This window comes from Acinonyx jubatus, chromosome C1, assembly GCF_027475565.1.
Source record: "Acinonyx jubatus isolate Ajub_Pintada_27869175 chromosome C1, VMU_Ajub_asm_v1.0, whole genome shotgun sequence".
Taxonomy (NCBI): Eukaryota; Metazoa; Chordata; class Mammalia; order Carnivora; family Felidae; genus Acinonyx; species Acinonyx jubatus.
Genome location: NC_069381.1, coordinates 8357503 through 8371346, shown reverse-complemented (window position 1 = coordinate 8371346; position 13844 = coordinate 8357503). Strand labels below are relative to the sequence as shown.

Genomic DNA, 13844 nt, shown 5'->3' with positions numbered 1-13844 from the left:
TCAGAGCTGAGCCTAATGCAGGGCTCGAACTCACAAACCGTGAGGTCAAAATCAAGAGTCGGGTGCTTAACTGACTGAGCCACCTGGTGCCCCAAAGCATCTCCACTTTTGTGAATAGTAATGGTAATAATCAGAGTAAAAACAATGCCTGCCATTCATCGAGCACTAGGCACCACCCACTTGTAGTAAGTAATTTGTGAACATTTTTCTTATTGAATCCTCTCGCCCCAGAGAGGCCATAGGTAGGCACACGGAGGGCCTCCCCGGGTGCTTGTCCTACGTCATTTCCTTGGAAGTCATGAGGGCGCAGTGAGGATGTGGGAGGGTGGCAAATGCCACTGCTGAGCCTGGTTCTTCCCGTCAGAGCCTTGTTTCTCCAACAACCCTCAGGGTTACCTGGTTGTGTCTGTTTTGCCTTGTGAACTGTGAGCCCCAGGACAAAGACTGCTTTTCTCTCACTCCTATCTTTACTGCTCACATGGGGGATTGCTGAATACATGAATAAGGAAACCAAAGGGTCAGTTTCTCTAGGACAGGCTCCCTCAGACCTGGGAGTGGTGTTTCCCATGGGACATCTAGGTTCAAGTTGACCCCACATTAAATGTAGAGGGAGGGCCCCAAGAACCCTGGCCTACAGATTTCTGATAACTCCTTCTCCTTCTTTTGAAAGTCAGTTATATGCTGATTATAAACTGCTGTGTAACAAACTGTCCCCAAACTTAGGAGCTGTTTTAGTCAGTGTTCTCCAGGAAAACGGAACCAATAGGACATTATTTCTCTCTCTCCCTCTAAATATAGATAGATAGATATAGATATAGATATATACATATGAAGATTTTTTTTATAGGAATTGGCTCATGTGATTGTGGAGACTGAGAAGTCCCACCATCTGCTGCCTGCAAGCTGGAGAGATAGGAAAGCAGGTGGTGTCATTCAGTTGAGTCCAAAGGCCTGAGGACCAGGGTAGCTGATGGTATAAGGTCTGAGTCCAAAGGCCCAAGAATTATGGGGGTTGGGGGGGGCAATGGTGTAAGCGCCAGTCAGAGACTGAAGGCCAAGAACCAGGAGCACCAACGTCTGAGGCAGGGGACGTGGATGCCCTTGCTCAAGCAAAGAGAGGAAATTTGCCCTTCCTCTGCCTTTCTGTTCTATTCCTGCCCTAGATGGATTGGATGATGCCCACCATGTCTGAGAGGTGATCTTTTTTACTCAGTCTACTGATTCAAACGCTAATGTCTTCTGGAAACACCCTCACAGACAACCTAGGATTAATATCTCACTGGCTATTTTGTCATCCCTTAGCCCAGTCAGATTGACACACAATATTAACCACCACGTCCACCCCTTGTCAACCTGACACCCACACCCATCTCCATAAACTGTACTTAATCTCCAAATAAGGACAATCACAAGGTCATAATTCTACCTAACACGATAGACTAGGCTGCATATGAGCAAAACACACTAACCCCTCCGGCAGAAGAAGAGGTAAAGTCCTTGAGTGATGTGTACTCTTCTTGATATGCCACAACTTAAATAGTGTGATGTAAAATCAGCAATATGTGAAAACTGACGTTAAGTCAGTACATCTTATGTTATATGACGAGGGAATAAGAGAGGAAAGAAAAGAGAGATATTTGCTTAATACATGTATATATATACACACAAACATAGTCATAACAATAAGGAGGAAATACTGATGGTAATTACAGTCCTCATTTCTGTAACTGGTCATTTGGTCATAGCTGGTATTTATAACTATCTTCTTCTGTTACACATGCTGTATTCCCCCTGCCTTCAGCAATACCTCAGCTAGTCATGGTCTTTTATGTGGTGGGGGTGACCCAAACCTTCATTCCTAAAGGGTCTGGGTCATTCATAGTCCTGCCAGAATTAAGTTGTTACAGTTTTCCATTGACTCAAAAAATTTTTTAATGTTTTTATTTGTTTTTGAGACAGAGAGAGACAGAGCATGAGCAGGGGAGGGGCAGAGAAAGAGACACAGAATCTGAAGCAGGCTCTAGACTCTGAGCTGTCAGCACAGAGCCCGACGCGGGGCTCGAACCCACAGACTGTGAGATCATGACCTGAGCTGAAGTCAGACGCCCAACCGACTGCACCACCGAGGCGCCCCTAGTTTTCCATTGACTTTAATCACAGGGCATGGTAACACTAAGAGATGCCCTAAGGGATCTCCTGTATTCCAGGCATACTCTTCCATATTCCTTTGGGGAGTAAGAGCTCAATTTCCCCTTGGAAGTCAGGATCAATCACCCCAGCCAGCACTGTGATTCCCTTCTTTGCCTGTTGACTCAGAGGCCTGAAGTTCCCAAAGTCACTGGGTGGCAGTCTTAGCTTCCAGTTCAATGGAATCATTGTGTCTCCTGGTAGATGCATTTGTCCCTCTGGAACTAAGACCTCTAGTCCAATTAGAGCATAAAGTCTCTGGAACAGGAAGCAAAAATTTTGCTAGTGAGTCACTAAGGTTAATAGCGAGTGGTGCCGCTCTAATTTCTACCCTTGATTTTTGGACTGTGAATCCTGTCTATTGTGGAGACACAACACCATATATTGGAGCATATATAGCCTTCTGGAGAACCTTGCCCCAGCCCTACAAAGTATTACCACCTAGTCGACACTGTAATTGAGTCTTCAAAGGGCTATTCCACTGTTCTATCAAGTCAGCTGCTTTAAGATGGTAGGGACCATGATAAGACCAATGAATTCCATGATCATGAGCTCATTGCCACACTTCTTTTGTTGTAAGTTAATTCCTTGATCAGAAGCAATGTTGTGTGGAATACTGTGACAGTAGGTAAGGTACTCTCTAAATCCACGGATGGTAATTTTGGTAGAAGTGTTACATGGAGGGGAGGTAAGTCTATATCCAGAATAAGTGTCTATTCCAGTAAGGACAAAAAGCTGCCCCATCTGTGATGGAAGTGATCCAGTGTAACCAACCTGCCATCAGTAGCTGGCTGATCCCCTTGGGAAATGGTGCCCTACTGGGGGCTCTGTGTTGGTCTCTGATGATGGTGAATTGGGCACTCAGCAGTGGCCATAGCCAAGTTGGCCTTGGTAAGTGGAAGTCATGTTGCCGAGCCCAGAAACAACTTCCATCCATGCCACCATGGCCATTTTGTTCATGAGCCCACTGGGCAATGACAAAGTTGTCTAAGGAGAGAGGCTGACTGGTATTCATAGAAGGTGCTCTCCTAGCCACTTGGTCATTAAAATCATCCTCTGCTGAGATTACCTTTTGGTAAGCATTCATGTACAATACAAATATCTTCACATTTTTTTGCCCATTCAGAGAGGACTATCCACATACCTCTTCCTCAAATTTCTTTGTCACCAATTTTTATTTTATTTTATTTTATTTTACTTTATTTTATTTTATTTTATTTATTATTTTATTTATTTGTTTTTGAGAGACAGAGAGTGAATGTGAGCATGCGTGGGGGGAAGGGGAGAGAGAGAAGGAAAGAGAGAGAATCTTAAGCAGGCTCTATGCCCAGCATGGACAGGGGGCTCAATCTCACAACTGTGAGACCGTGACCTGAGATGAAATCAAGAGTCTGATGCTTAACTGACAGAGCCACCCAGGTCCCCCTGTTTTCACTTTTTAAAATATTTTATTTTTAAGTAATCTCTTTACTCCATGGGAGGCTCAAACTCACAGTGCCAAGATCAAGAGTCACATACTCCTCCAACTGAGCCAGCCGGGCACCCCTCTCACCAGTTTTTAAGCCATGTTCATTCCAACCATCCAGCTAAACCATTGGCCACAGCTCATGAACCAGTATATGTGTGTATATGGTCACACATCTGGCCATTTTTTCTTCCAAGAAAAGCAGACAACAAGATGCCATGGCCAAAATTTTGCCGTTTTGTCTTCCCACTTTGGGAGATTTTGCTTCACCATGTCCTTCGGGGATGTCCCAGGGAGGGGCAGTCGTGCTGCGGCTGTCCACTCTGAGTATTACCTGCATGTTGCACACAACCATCTGTAAACCAGGCCTGCGTCTCCTCTTCCTCTGTCAACCCATCGTAGGGAGCTCCCCATGAGACCATAGATGCAGGCTGGGTGAGAGAAAGTGGTGTAGCAAGTGGGGACCTGGGCATCTGGGCCATTTCTTCATGCAATTTGCCTATGCCTTCAGGGCCTGCTTGGTCCTGATCTTGTATATACCACTTCCATTTGATGATGGAGTGTTTGTGCACACCCAGCTTCATGGCTGGGTGGCTCACATCACTCCCAGAAATAATGTTTGCCAATTTTCTGGGTACCCCTTAGCCCAATTGACACACCAAATTAACCCATCACAATAACTGGAAACAAAAATTTATTATTAACTCTCACATTGCTGTGGGTGACTAGACTCAGCTGGGTGGACCTCTCTTGGGGACTTTCATGTGGTTACAGCCCCGTGGTGTACAGGTTGGCAGGGCTGGATTCTTCATGCACACACCTGGTGCCTTATTTGAGATGCCAGAATACCAATCTCTCCCTCTACATGCAGCCTCTTCATGTAGCTAGCTTGGGCTTCCTCACAGCATGGAGGGTAGTTGGACTTCTTACATGGTGGCTGGTTTTCCCTGGAATGAGTGTTCTAAGAGTCTTAGGTAGAAGCTGCAAGGTTTCTTGTGACTTGGCCTTGAACGTCACACAGCATCACTTCCATCATGTTCTGTTGACCCACGGCAAGTCACAGTCCAGCTTGGATTCGAAGGGAGGCACCACATAAGGGTGTGGATGTGAGGAGGTGTGGTTACTGGGGGTCATCTCTGGTCATACTGGGGACCAGCTATTATGGGGGGAGAAGAGATGTGGTGAAGTAGGCAGGTCAGAAGACCTTGATCTTGGCTTACTGGTCACCCTTGGACAAGTCTCTGGATCTTTCTGGGTCTCAGCTTCCCATAGTGTAAATGACAGAAGCAGACTAGATGATCTGGAAGTTTCCCCTAGTACCAAAAGACCTGGGCTTGGGTCCCTCAAAGCTCAAGGCTGGCCCCCCACTCCAGGCTGGGTCTCTGGTGGAGTGGGTGGGTCAGTTGCTCCCCTCCAACTCCCTTGACCCCCAGCTAGGCTCCCAGACATGAGAACTGGGAACAGCTGGAGCTTTAAGTCCTCGGCTTGAGAAAAAAAAAAAAAATCACCCTCCCTAGCCATCTCTGGGCACATTACTCACAAGTTCATTACTGTTTAATTTAATCACCAAATGTCATCCGAATGCCATTTATTCTGCCTTCTCACCAGAGATTTACCTATTTATTTTACATTTCAAATGAATTGCTCATTATTCTGTCATTTGGGGTTTTATTTTGTAATTCATTTGGCAAGTTCTGACAAGTTGAAAACGATGCTGTATTGAACACGGTACCTTCTGGGCCCCCTCTCAGGGGTCCCTCCCCTCAAAGCCCCCCACCCCGTGCCTAGCATCTCCCCTCAGGAGGCCAGCCCAGGACTCTCCACCTTTCTGATGGGAGAGAGACACAACATTCTGGACTTTCCTCCTCAGGTCCAAACCCTGTGTCCATGACACTCAGATGCATGCCAAGGACTGAGCTCTCCTGTCCGTGCCTCAGGTAGGTCACCTGTCTGTGCCCCTGCCCAAGCTGTGGTTCCCAGCCATGGTCCTTGCCACCTGAGTCATTTATTGTGGTGCTTGAAGCTACAAATCCAAGTACCTGCAGCACAAGAAGTTAGAAGATGAGCTCCCCAGAAGCCTGGACATCTGCAGCAAGGGGACTCTGCAGGCCACTGGCTTTGAAGTGATGGTAGCAGGGAAGTTGTTTCACTCCCAGAAGGGAGGTGATGGCTACACGGACATGGAGAGTAAGTTTCCGAAGTTGGTGGGTGCGATCAGAGCCGCCTTGGCTCAAGGCTAATGTGTCCTGAAGGCAGAGTCCAATGACCTTGGTCCAGCCCCTCGCAACAGACACATCAAGATAGGAAGGACTGAAATGTCTTGTGGATGCCTGATCTTTCTTTGATGTCCCTGCGGTCACCAGGTGGGGCAGAGACTGACGCCCGTGGTCCTTGCCTGTGTGTGCATGTGAGTGTGTGTGTGTGTGTGTGTGTGTCCCTGGGAGTGTAGCCCTGCGTCCTGTCTAGCTCCTCCCTCTCCCTGCTTTTCCTCTTCCCTCTCCCTGCATCCCCTATCCCTCTGGCTTCCTTCTGGCTCCCGGCTTCCTTCTCAGGGGGTGGCCAAGACAGGGATCTGGGTGGGTGAGTTGCAGATTTCAGCAGTGTTCGCAATGGTTCGTTATCCAGTAAACATTCGATGAGTTTTTGAAAAAGAGAAAGAAAGCACAGGACGGGCTCTGCAGTGAACAACCTTGATGAGAGTTCTGATTTTGCCACTTGGTTATCAGTCTCAGACCTTAATTCCCTTGGGCAAACGGCTTAACTTCTCTGAGCCACAGTTCCCTCATCTGTAAAATGGGACAGTAGAGCTGTTGTGAAGGTTTAGTGGGACTGGGCACATCGTTAGCACTCCCTGAAGTAGTCGGGAGCTCATTTTATCCTAAACCCAAGGTAGACCAGGTTGACCCAAAGCAGCCCTTGCCACGAAGCAGGGGACTAAAGGTCAGAGGGCTTGAAGAATTAGTTGACTGCAGCAGGCAGTTCCAGGGCACCGGTGCTGTGCAGGGGCCTGCCAGGGTGGTGCTGCCCCCCTCCTTCAGCCTCAAGTCTCGTGGGGAGGCTTTCATTCATGGGCTTTGCCCCAGCAGCCCTCCCAGGCTTCTTTGCTGCTGCCTGAGAACAGGTGTGGAGCCAGCAACCCCGGAAGGGCCCTCAGTCTAAGACACTGATAGCCTCTCAGCCTGGACCCAGTACTCACATCTGTGTCATCACATCTGGTACCTCCAGGCAACTTTACGGGCTGCGCAGCAAAGCCAGAAAGGCTCTGAGCTGGGCTCCCTCCAAATAGCTGGGGAGCCCCCTCCTCAAAATTCTGATTTTTCAGCCTGGGGTGAATCTCCAGGGGACTCAGAACAACTGCCTTCTGTGTGTCCTTCTCCAATCCAGAAGCTCCTCAGGCCTCTTGGAGTCTTGAAAAAAAATTTTTTTATTTGCTTTTCTAATTACAAGACCAATACCTATCTGTTGGAGGACGCTGGGAAAGCACAGAGAAACCCGCACTGGGGAAAATGCAATGCCACACCTGGAGAGCGCTAATGTTCCTAGTGATTCACTCCCAGTCTTTGTGTGTATATGACATAGCTTACTGTGTTCCCCTGCACTGTTCCAGCCTGCCTTTCCAGTTAAGGGAACAATGCTCGTAGGTATTCCTCTTCAGTGGGACTTTCAGCGTCTGTTTCTGTCCCGCATCCCCACTCTGGGACTGGTTCAATGTATCTTCCTCTCTCTGGAAGATTTGCCTTCCCTTTCGTATATCCTAATCTTTACCCAGCATCCTCAGATTCCCCACCCTTAAATATGTCTCCTCTTCCCCTCCTCTCCCCCCAAGCCATTGTCTTTGTTCCCCTGTTACTGCCAGTTTTCTGAAAAAAGCTACCTTCCCTGCCCATCCCCGGATCTCCCTTTAGTGTCCTCATTTCCTGACCCCCAAAGTGAGGCTTTTGTCCCTCCCCATCTCTGAGATGCTTTAGGGTAGGGCCATCCAATCGAAATAAAGTGCCAGTTACACATGGAATTAAAAGTTTTCTAGCGGCCACCTTCAAAAAGTAGAAAGAGAGGGGTGCCTGGGTAGCTTAGTCGGTTGAGCGTCCAACTCTTGATTTCAGCTCAGGTCATGATCTCACATTTTGTGAGATCGAGCCCCAAGTCAGGCTCTGGGCTGACAGTGCAGAGCCTGCTTGGGATTCTTTCTCTCTCTCTGCACCTTCCCCAATCATGCTCGCTCACTTGCTCTGTCTCTCTTTCTCTCTCAAAATAAATAAATAAACTTAAAAAAACCCAAAAAGTGAAGGGACAAGTAAAATTAACTTTACTTTTGAAATAAATATGTTTCATTTAACTCAATATGTCCAAACTAGTATCATTTCAACCTGTAACATGTATTCATTAAAAAAAATTATTAGTGGGACATTTTCCATTCTTTTTTGTTTTTTTTTTTTTGTACCAGCTTTTTGAGATCTGATGTGTATTTTACACTTTTAGCACATCTTAATTCACAGTAACCATATTTCAAGTGCTCAGTAGGCAGCGACTGCTGTGGTATCAGATGACACATAGCTAGAGGACTCAGTGGTGAAATCCAACCATCTCTTTTTAGGGAACCGATTGCTAAACGGGGTTCTTGTGTCCAGTGTAGCATCCTACGCTGCCTTGTGTCCTACCTTCACACGTTATACCTTTATTTCTGGAACTTCTTTTATGATATCGGTAACACAGGGTAGTAAACATCAGAAAAATGCAAATATGGTGATCTAGATCTTTGAAATCAGATCTTTGTAGACAAGGTGTCCTGTTCAGGCAGAGGGATCGCCTTGCGCTAGGATTAATTATGACCAGAGGGTGACAAACAGACTGGAATAGTCGCTGTTGAGACTTTTGGAGAATCAAAAGACCCCAAGGAAAGCTGGGTTTGGAGTTTCTGCCGTAAAATAGGTGGGGCGAGGCGGGGGTGGGGGGGACACCCAGCTCCTCTGCCGGGCATCACGAGGTGAGGACACCCAGGCTAGTTTCAGGGCAGAGAAGGGGACATTTCTCAGGGGACTCAATTGGTCTGTAGAATCATCAGGGGCTGAAGAGCAGATTCCAGCTGAAATTTTCAGCATTGATTTCTACAACCACACAGCAGAGCTCGGCCACCAAGGGGGAGGCTGTTCTTCTAGTGGCCGGTGCCTGATCCACAGCACCACCACCCTGACCCGGCTGCTGAATCAGGGCACGGCTGCCCCCATCCACACCAGCCGCCCTGGGGCCCTGAGCCCTGCTGGGTCACTGGATTCCAGGGCACCGGAACTCCCCAGAAATGGAGCTACAGGCAACAGACAAGAATAGCCGAAGCAGCCAAGCCCCGTGGAGATCAGAGCATTTAGAAACGAAGTTTACCTTTAAGACATGAAAGGGAATCAGACTTCAGAAGTCTGGCTTGCCATATAAAGGATGGAAATCGTATCTGCACTGGCCCAGGCTGCTCTAACACAACACCACAGACTGGGGGCTTAAGCCACAGACGTTTGTCCCTCATGGTTCTGGTGGCCGAGAAGTCTGAGAGCAAGGTGCCGATCTAGTTGCTGGTGAGGACTCTTCCTGATGGCCGCCGTCCTGCTGTGTCCTCACATGGCAGGGAGAGGGTGAGGGGATGAAAGCTGTCTGGGGTCTCTTCTTACAAGGGCACTAAGCCCATGATGGTGCCCCGCCCTCATGACCTCATCTAACCTAATCACCTCCCAAAGGCCCCACCTTCAGATCCTGTCACACTGGGGGTGAGGTCATCCACGTATGAATTTGGGAGGACACAATTCAGTCCATACAAGTATTCAAAAGCTGTAAGGTCATTGAGGTGACTGAGATACAAGGGAGTCTGTGAGATATAGCGGGTTTTTTGAGGAGACGGCAATTCCAACGTCTGCAAAAGGGATGCACATTAGAAGGGGTTTGAGTGGTGCTCGCGTCACCTAAACGGGCGTCACCTGAAGGTCCTAATGGACCACATGGAGTCGATGCCCCACCGCACAGACACCCTCAGCATCCATCACCAAGAGGACCCCCCACTGATACTGTGTTGCAGCTCTTGTATATTTTAATCAGTATCTACTTAGCCAGAAAAAATATGGAGATCATCCTTGACATATAGCTCCATGACTTGTTTTCCCGTTGGCCGTATTTGTCGAATCTTCTCGCATATCGATAAACATTCACACCATCAATTTAAGCAGCTCTCCTGTTATTTCAGTCTTGATAAAACCATAATTTGTTGAACCAATATTGCTGGGATTCTTTTAAAGTTTATTTATTTTCAGAGAGAGTGAGTGAGAGAGGGGCAGATAGAGAGGGAGAGAAGGAGAATCCGAAGCAGGGCTCTGGGCTCCGAGCTATCGGCACAGAGCCCGACGTGGGGCTCGAACCCACGAACCGCGAGGTCATGACCTGAGCTGAAGTCAGAAGCTCAACCGATTGAACCACCCGGGGGCCCCCCATTTCCTCCTGCTAGAAACACAATTAGGAAGAACATTTCAAAAGCGAAATCTATCGATAAATGAACGAGAGAAAAATTGCTCTGGGATACACATGACTTACTACATTGTCCTCCAGAAAACTTGTATCAAGTTATAACCACAGCTCACGGCAGAGATCGCTCGACTCCCCGTGTCTTCAACAACACTGTGTATTATCATGAATTTCTTTTCCAATTTGATAGTGAAAAATCTCCCCACTCTGCCCCCATCTCTTTGATGTACTTCCTCTGACTTGGCTGGTGATTCTGTCTGGGTCCCTTTCCACTTCCCTACTTGTCTTACAAAGGTCTGTGCTCCCAGCTGTCTGTCCGGCCACTTTCTTCTCTTCCTCCGCATTCCCTTGAAAATTTGAACAAAACCAACCTCTGCCATCTCTCTTTGGCTGACGCCCACCCCCAAAGCCACCAGCACCCTGTCTGTCCCTTCCTTGGCCCCCAATTAATGTGTGATGAGTAAGTGCATGAGCAATAACCCTCTTAGTGAGGGCTTGCAACCAAAAGTGGGGGGTTGCATCCCAGGACTTGTTGAAACCTCATTGACCTTTAGGAGAAATTGTTCATGCTCAGTACAGTCATGATTACATCAGCAAGACCAAAACAGAAAGCCATAGTTAAAGAATCAGCTTTTAAGTGCCTTCCTGTAGTTTCCCCGGGAGCGCGAGGACAGGTCTGGAACAGAACTAGGTGGTAGTTCTTAGGAACCACATTCCCCACAAGAGGAGGAAAAGTTCACTATAGGTTTGTTATAAAGATCTCCTGTAATACAATACTTTCGGGAATGTGCTTTGGTTCGATCTAAAACAGGTTTTGTTTCTACCCCCAACCAGGGCCTGACCAACTTATTTCTGTTTCTGTAAATCTTTGGGAAGTGAAAACCCAACAATAATGAAACCCCCCCACCTCGTCTCTGCGGGGGATCCCCAGTGGTCTCCAGCCGACTCTCTTAGAGTCTTAGAAGGGACGCTAACTAGATGTCTGCTAGGATCTCAGCCTCAAGATGCTGCCATATTATTGGCCCCTTTTCTTCTTACTATTTTTTTTTAAAACTTTATTTTTAAGTAATCTCTATACCTACCAGGGGGCTTGAACCTACAACCCTGAGATCAAGAGGCACATATTCTGCCCACTGAGCCGACCATGCTCCCCTTCTTACTATTTTAATAGCCAACATGTATCGAGCCCTGTCTTAGGTTAAGTTTCCCCAGAGGCGGGCCCAGGGAACACTCATTGCGGGAAGAGAAGTGGGAAGAGGTAAGGGAAGGAACCCAATGTAGGGGGCGTTAATGAGCAGGTGATGGGCGTGAGCAGCTGGGCTCACTTCCTGGGGACCTCTGGGAAACTTCTTTGAGTGGAATTGCCCTCCGAGGGGCAAAAAAGCCAGGTATGTCTCTGCCGATTCTTGACTGTCATCCGTGTGATTGCTGCAAGGGTCCAGGCAGTGAGTGAAGGCTCTGGGGAAGGACCTGCCAAGGCCCGTCTGTAGGAAGCCATTGGCTTTGGCAGGAAGGGTGTGTGCCGGTGAGCTTCGAGGGGTGCCTGCAGCTTCCACTATGAGAGCATCTTGTGTGCCAGGCAGGCATCGTGCTATTTGGTTGGCTCACACCATCTCCTAGGAAGTAGAGACTCAGGAACCCGATTCACAGATGGAGAAACTGAGGCCTGGAAATGCCAAAGGATCGGCTCAGGCTCACACGCACCCAGGAGGTGAGCAGGGTTTGGACAGCAGAGCCCGTGCAGCCCACTCCACACCCCCTGCACGCCGTCACATGGCTGTGCTCCCTGGGATCAGGCAGTTCCTTCCAGGGTGGCACCTGGGGAGGAAACGGAGACAGATGGAAATCAGGCCCTTGTTTACCACCCATGCCGCGTGTTTCCTGACATCACAGGGTTCTTGCAATTTTTGGAGCTGTCAGTTCCCCACTTGGCGGGATTTTAGACTCTATGGAGGGATTTGTGCTTGCGAAGTCCTGCGGCGGGGGCATGAATGGGGGCAGCATTCAGAGGCTTGGTAATTGCCTCAGCTTGATTTTGATGAAAGAAGATAATGTGTGCATGTGTGATATGTTATAATGATTGCTTTTTTTTTTTTTTTTTGCTGGAAAACAACCATTTTCTTGTGCTTTGATATGTTCTTTTTTTTTTTAACATTTATTTATTTATTGAGAGAGAGAGGTTGAGAGAGAGAGAGAGAGAGCACAAGCAGGGGAAAGGGCAGGGAGAGAATCCCAAGTGGGCTCTCCCCCCCGGTCAGCACGGAGCCCGTCGTGGGGCTCGATCTCACAAACCGTGAGATCATGACCTGAGCTGAAATCAAGAGCCTGTGGCTTCACTCACTGAGCCACCCTGTCTCCCCTTGAATGATATGTTCTAAATGAGATTCCTCTTCCATGTACTGGGTTCAAAACCTTGGTCAAGTGCATGAGACCAAAGGTATTTTTATTCTGATTTCTTTTACTTCCTTCCTCTGCTATTCCCTTTGGTAGAATGGAAATAGGAGTAGTGGGAAACTGGCAGGGGACTTATAGCACCTGTAAAATGATATTTATATGTGCTAAATTGTAGATGTGCTGTGTAGAAATACGCATATGTACTATTATACCTAAATATCTAAATGCAAATACATAAATATTATATTATTTCATGTCCACAATAACCTTGTGAGAGGTGTATCCCATTTTGTAAGAGCTGAAACCCAGGTTAAGATGGCCAAGCTCACTTAGTCCGGAGCCCGGAGCCTGGAGCGGAGATCAACTGCCCACCATCTGGTGCCAAAGCCCCGGGCCCCCACCCGGCCTGCCTGGCCTCCCTCTCGCCCACCCAGCATCCCTCTCGTCCTGAATGTGCTGCCTCTGTGTTTTTCAGGCTTTGGTTGCTCTGCCCCATTTTCCAGATGGGACCTCAGTGGAAGCTGGCACCGCTTCTGCTCCGGCTCATCTGGCACATTGGCACTGAGGCTGGGGTCTCCAAGGGTGGTCCTGTAACTCGGTCCCCTGCTCTGTGTCCCTGGAACCAGTGTCCCCAGCCTCTGCCCAGAGCCTGTCATCACAAATAAATATGTCACAGTGCGATTTGTGAAGGATGTCAGGACGGTGGGTGATTTTTTTTAGCTTCTAGTCTGATTTCCATTATTCTTGCTCTACTGTAGGTGCACCAAGAAATTAGTAACAAAGGCATTTTTCTTCTCTCTGTCCTCTCCCCTGGCTGCCTCCCTTTTCCATCTGTGGCTTGTCTTGGACGTGAACAACCCTTCGCTGGCCCCAGCAGTGGCTTAGAGCAACTCCCCCCACCCCCACCCCAAATGCTACTCCACCATGGTTCTCTCTCTACCAGTAGACAGTTGCTTCGCGAAAATCTAAATGTAAATGCCTCAGAAAAGATGTTCTAAAAATCTGAGCAACCACAAAATTAAAGGCAGGGAGACCCAGATCATGTGCCCTCTTACTGAGCTCCTGCTGTGGGCACATGGAGAAACCATCCAGGGGTGAGAAGGGAGGAGGAAAGGACCTGAATACGGCTTCTCTCCCTCCAAGCTGTGCTGGGTCATTCGCTCGTTCAACATTCACTGGGCACCTGCTATGTTCCAGACAGAGTTTTAAGCACTGGGGATGTAGCAGGCCAGTATTCCTGCCTCTGTGGAGCCTAGATTCTAGTGGAGAAGAAAATACATTTACTGATAAGTTAGTAAAT

General features: G+C 48.1%; 1 protein-coding gene across 1 annotated transcript; it reads left to right on the top strand.

Annotated features, from left to right (window-relative positions):
- Positions 1-5634: 5634 nt before the first annotated feature.
- LOC106984906 (selenoprotein W-like) lies at positions 5635-5892 on the top strand. Its single transcript, XM_053204146.1, is given in 1 exon segment — positions 5635-5892. A coding segment is annotated over 1 exon segment (258 nt).
- Positions 5893-13844: the final 7952 nt, after the last annotated feature.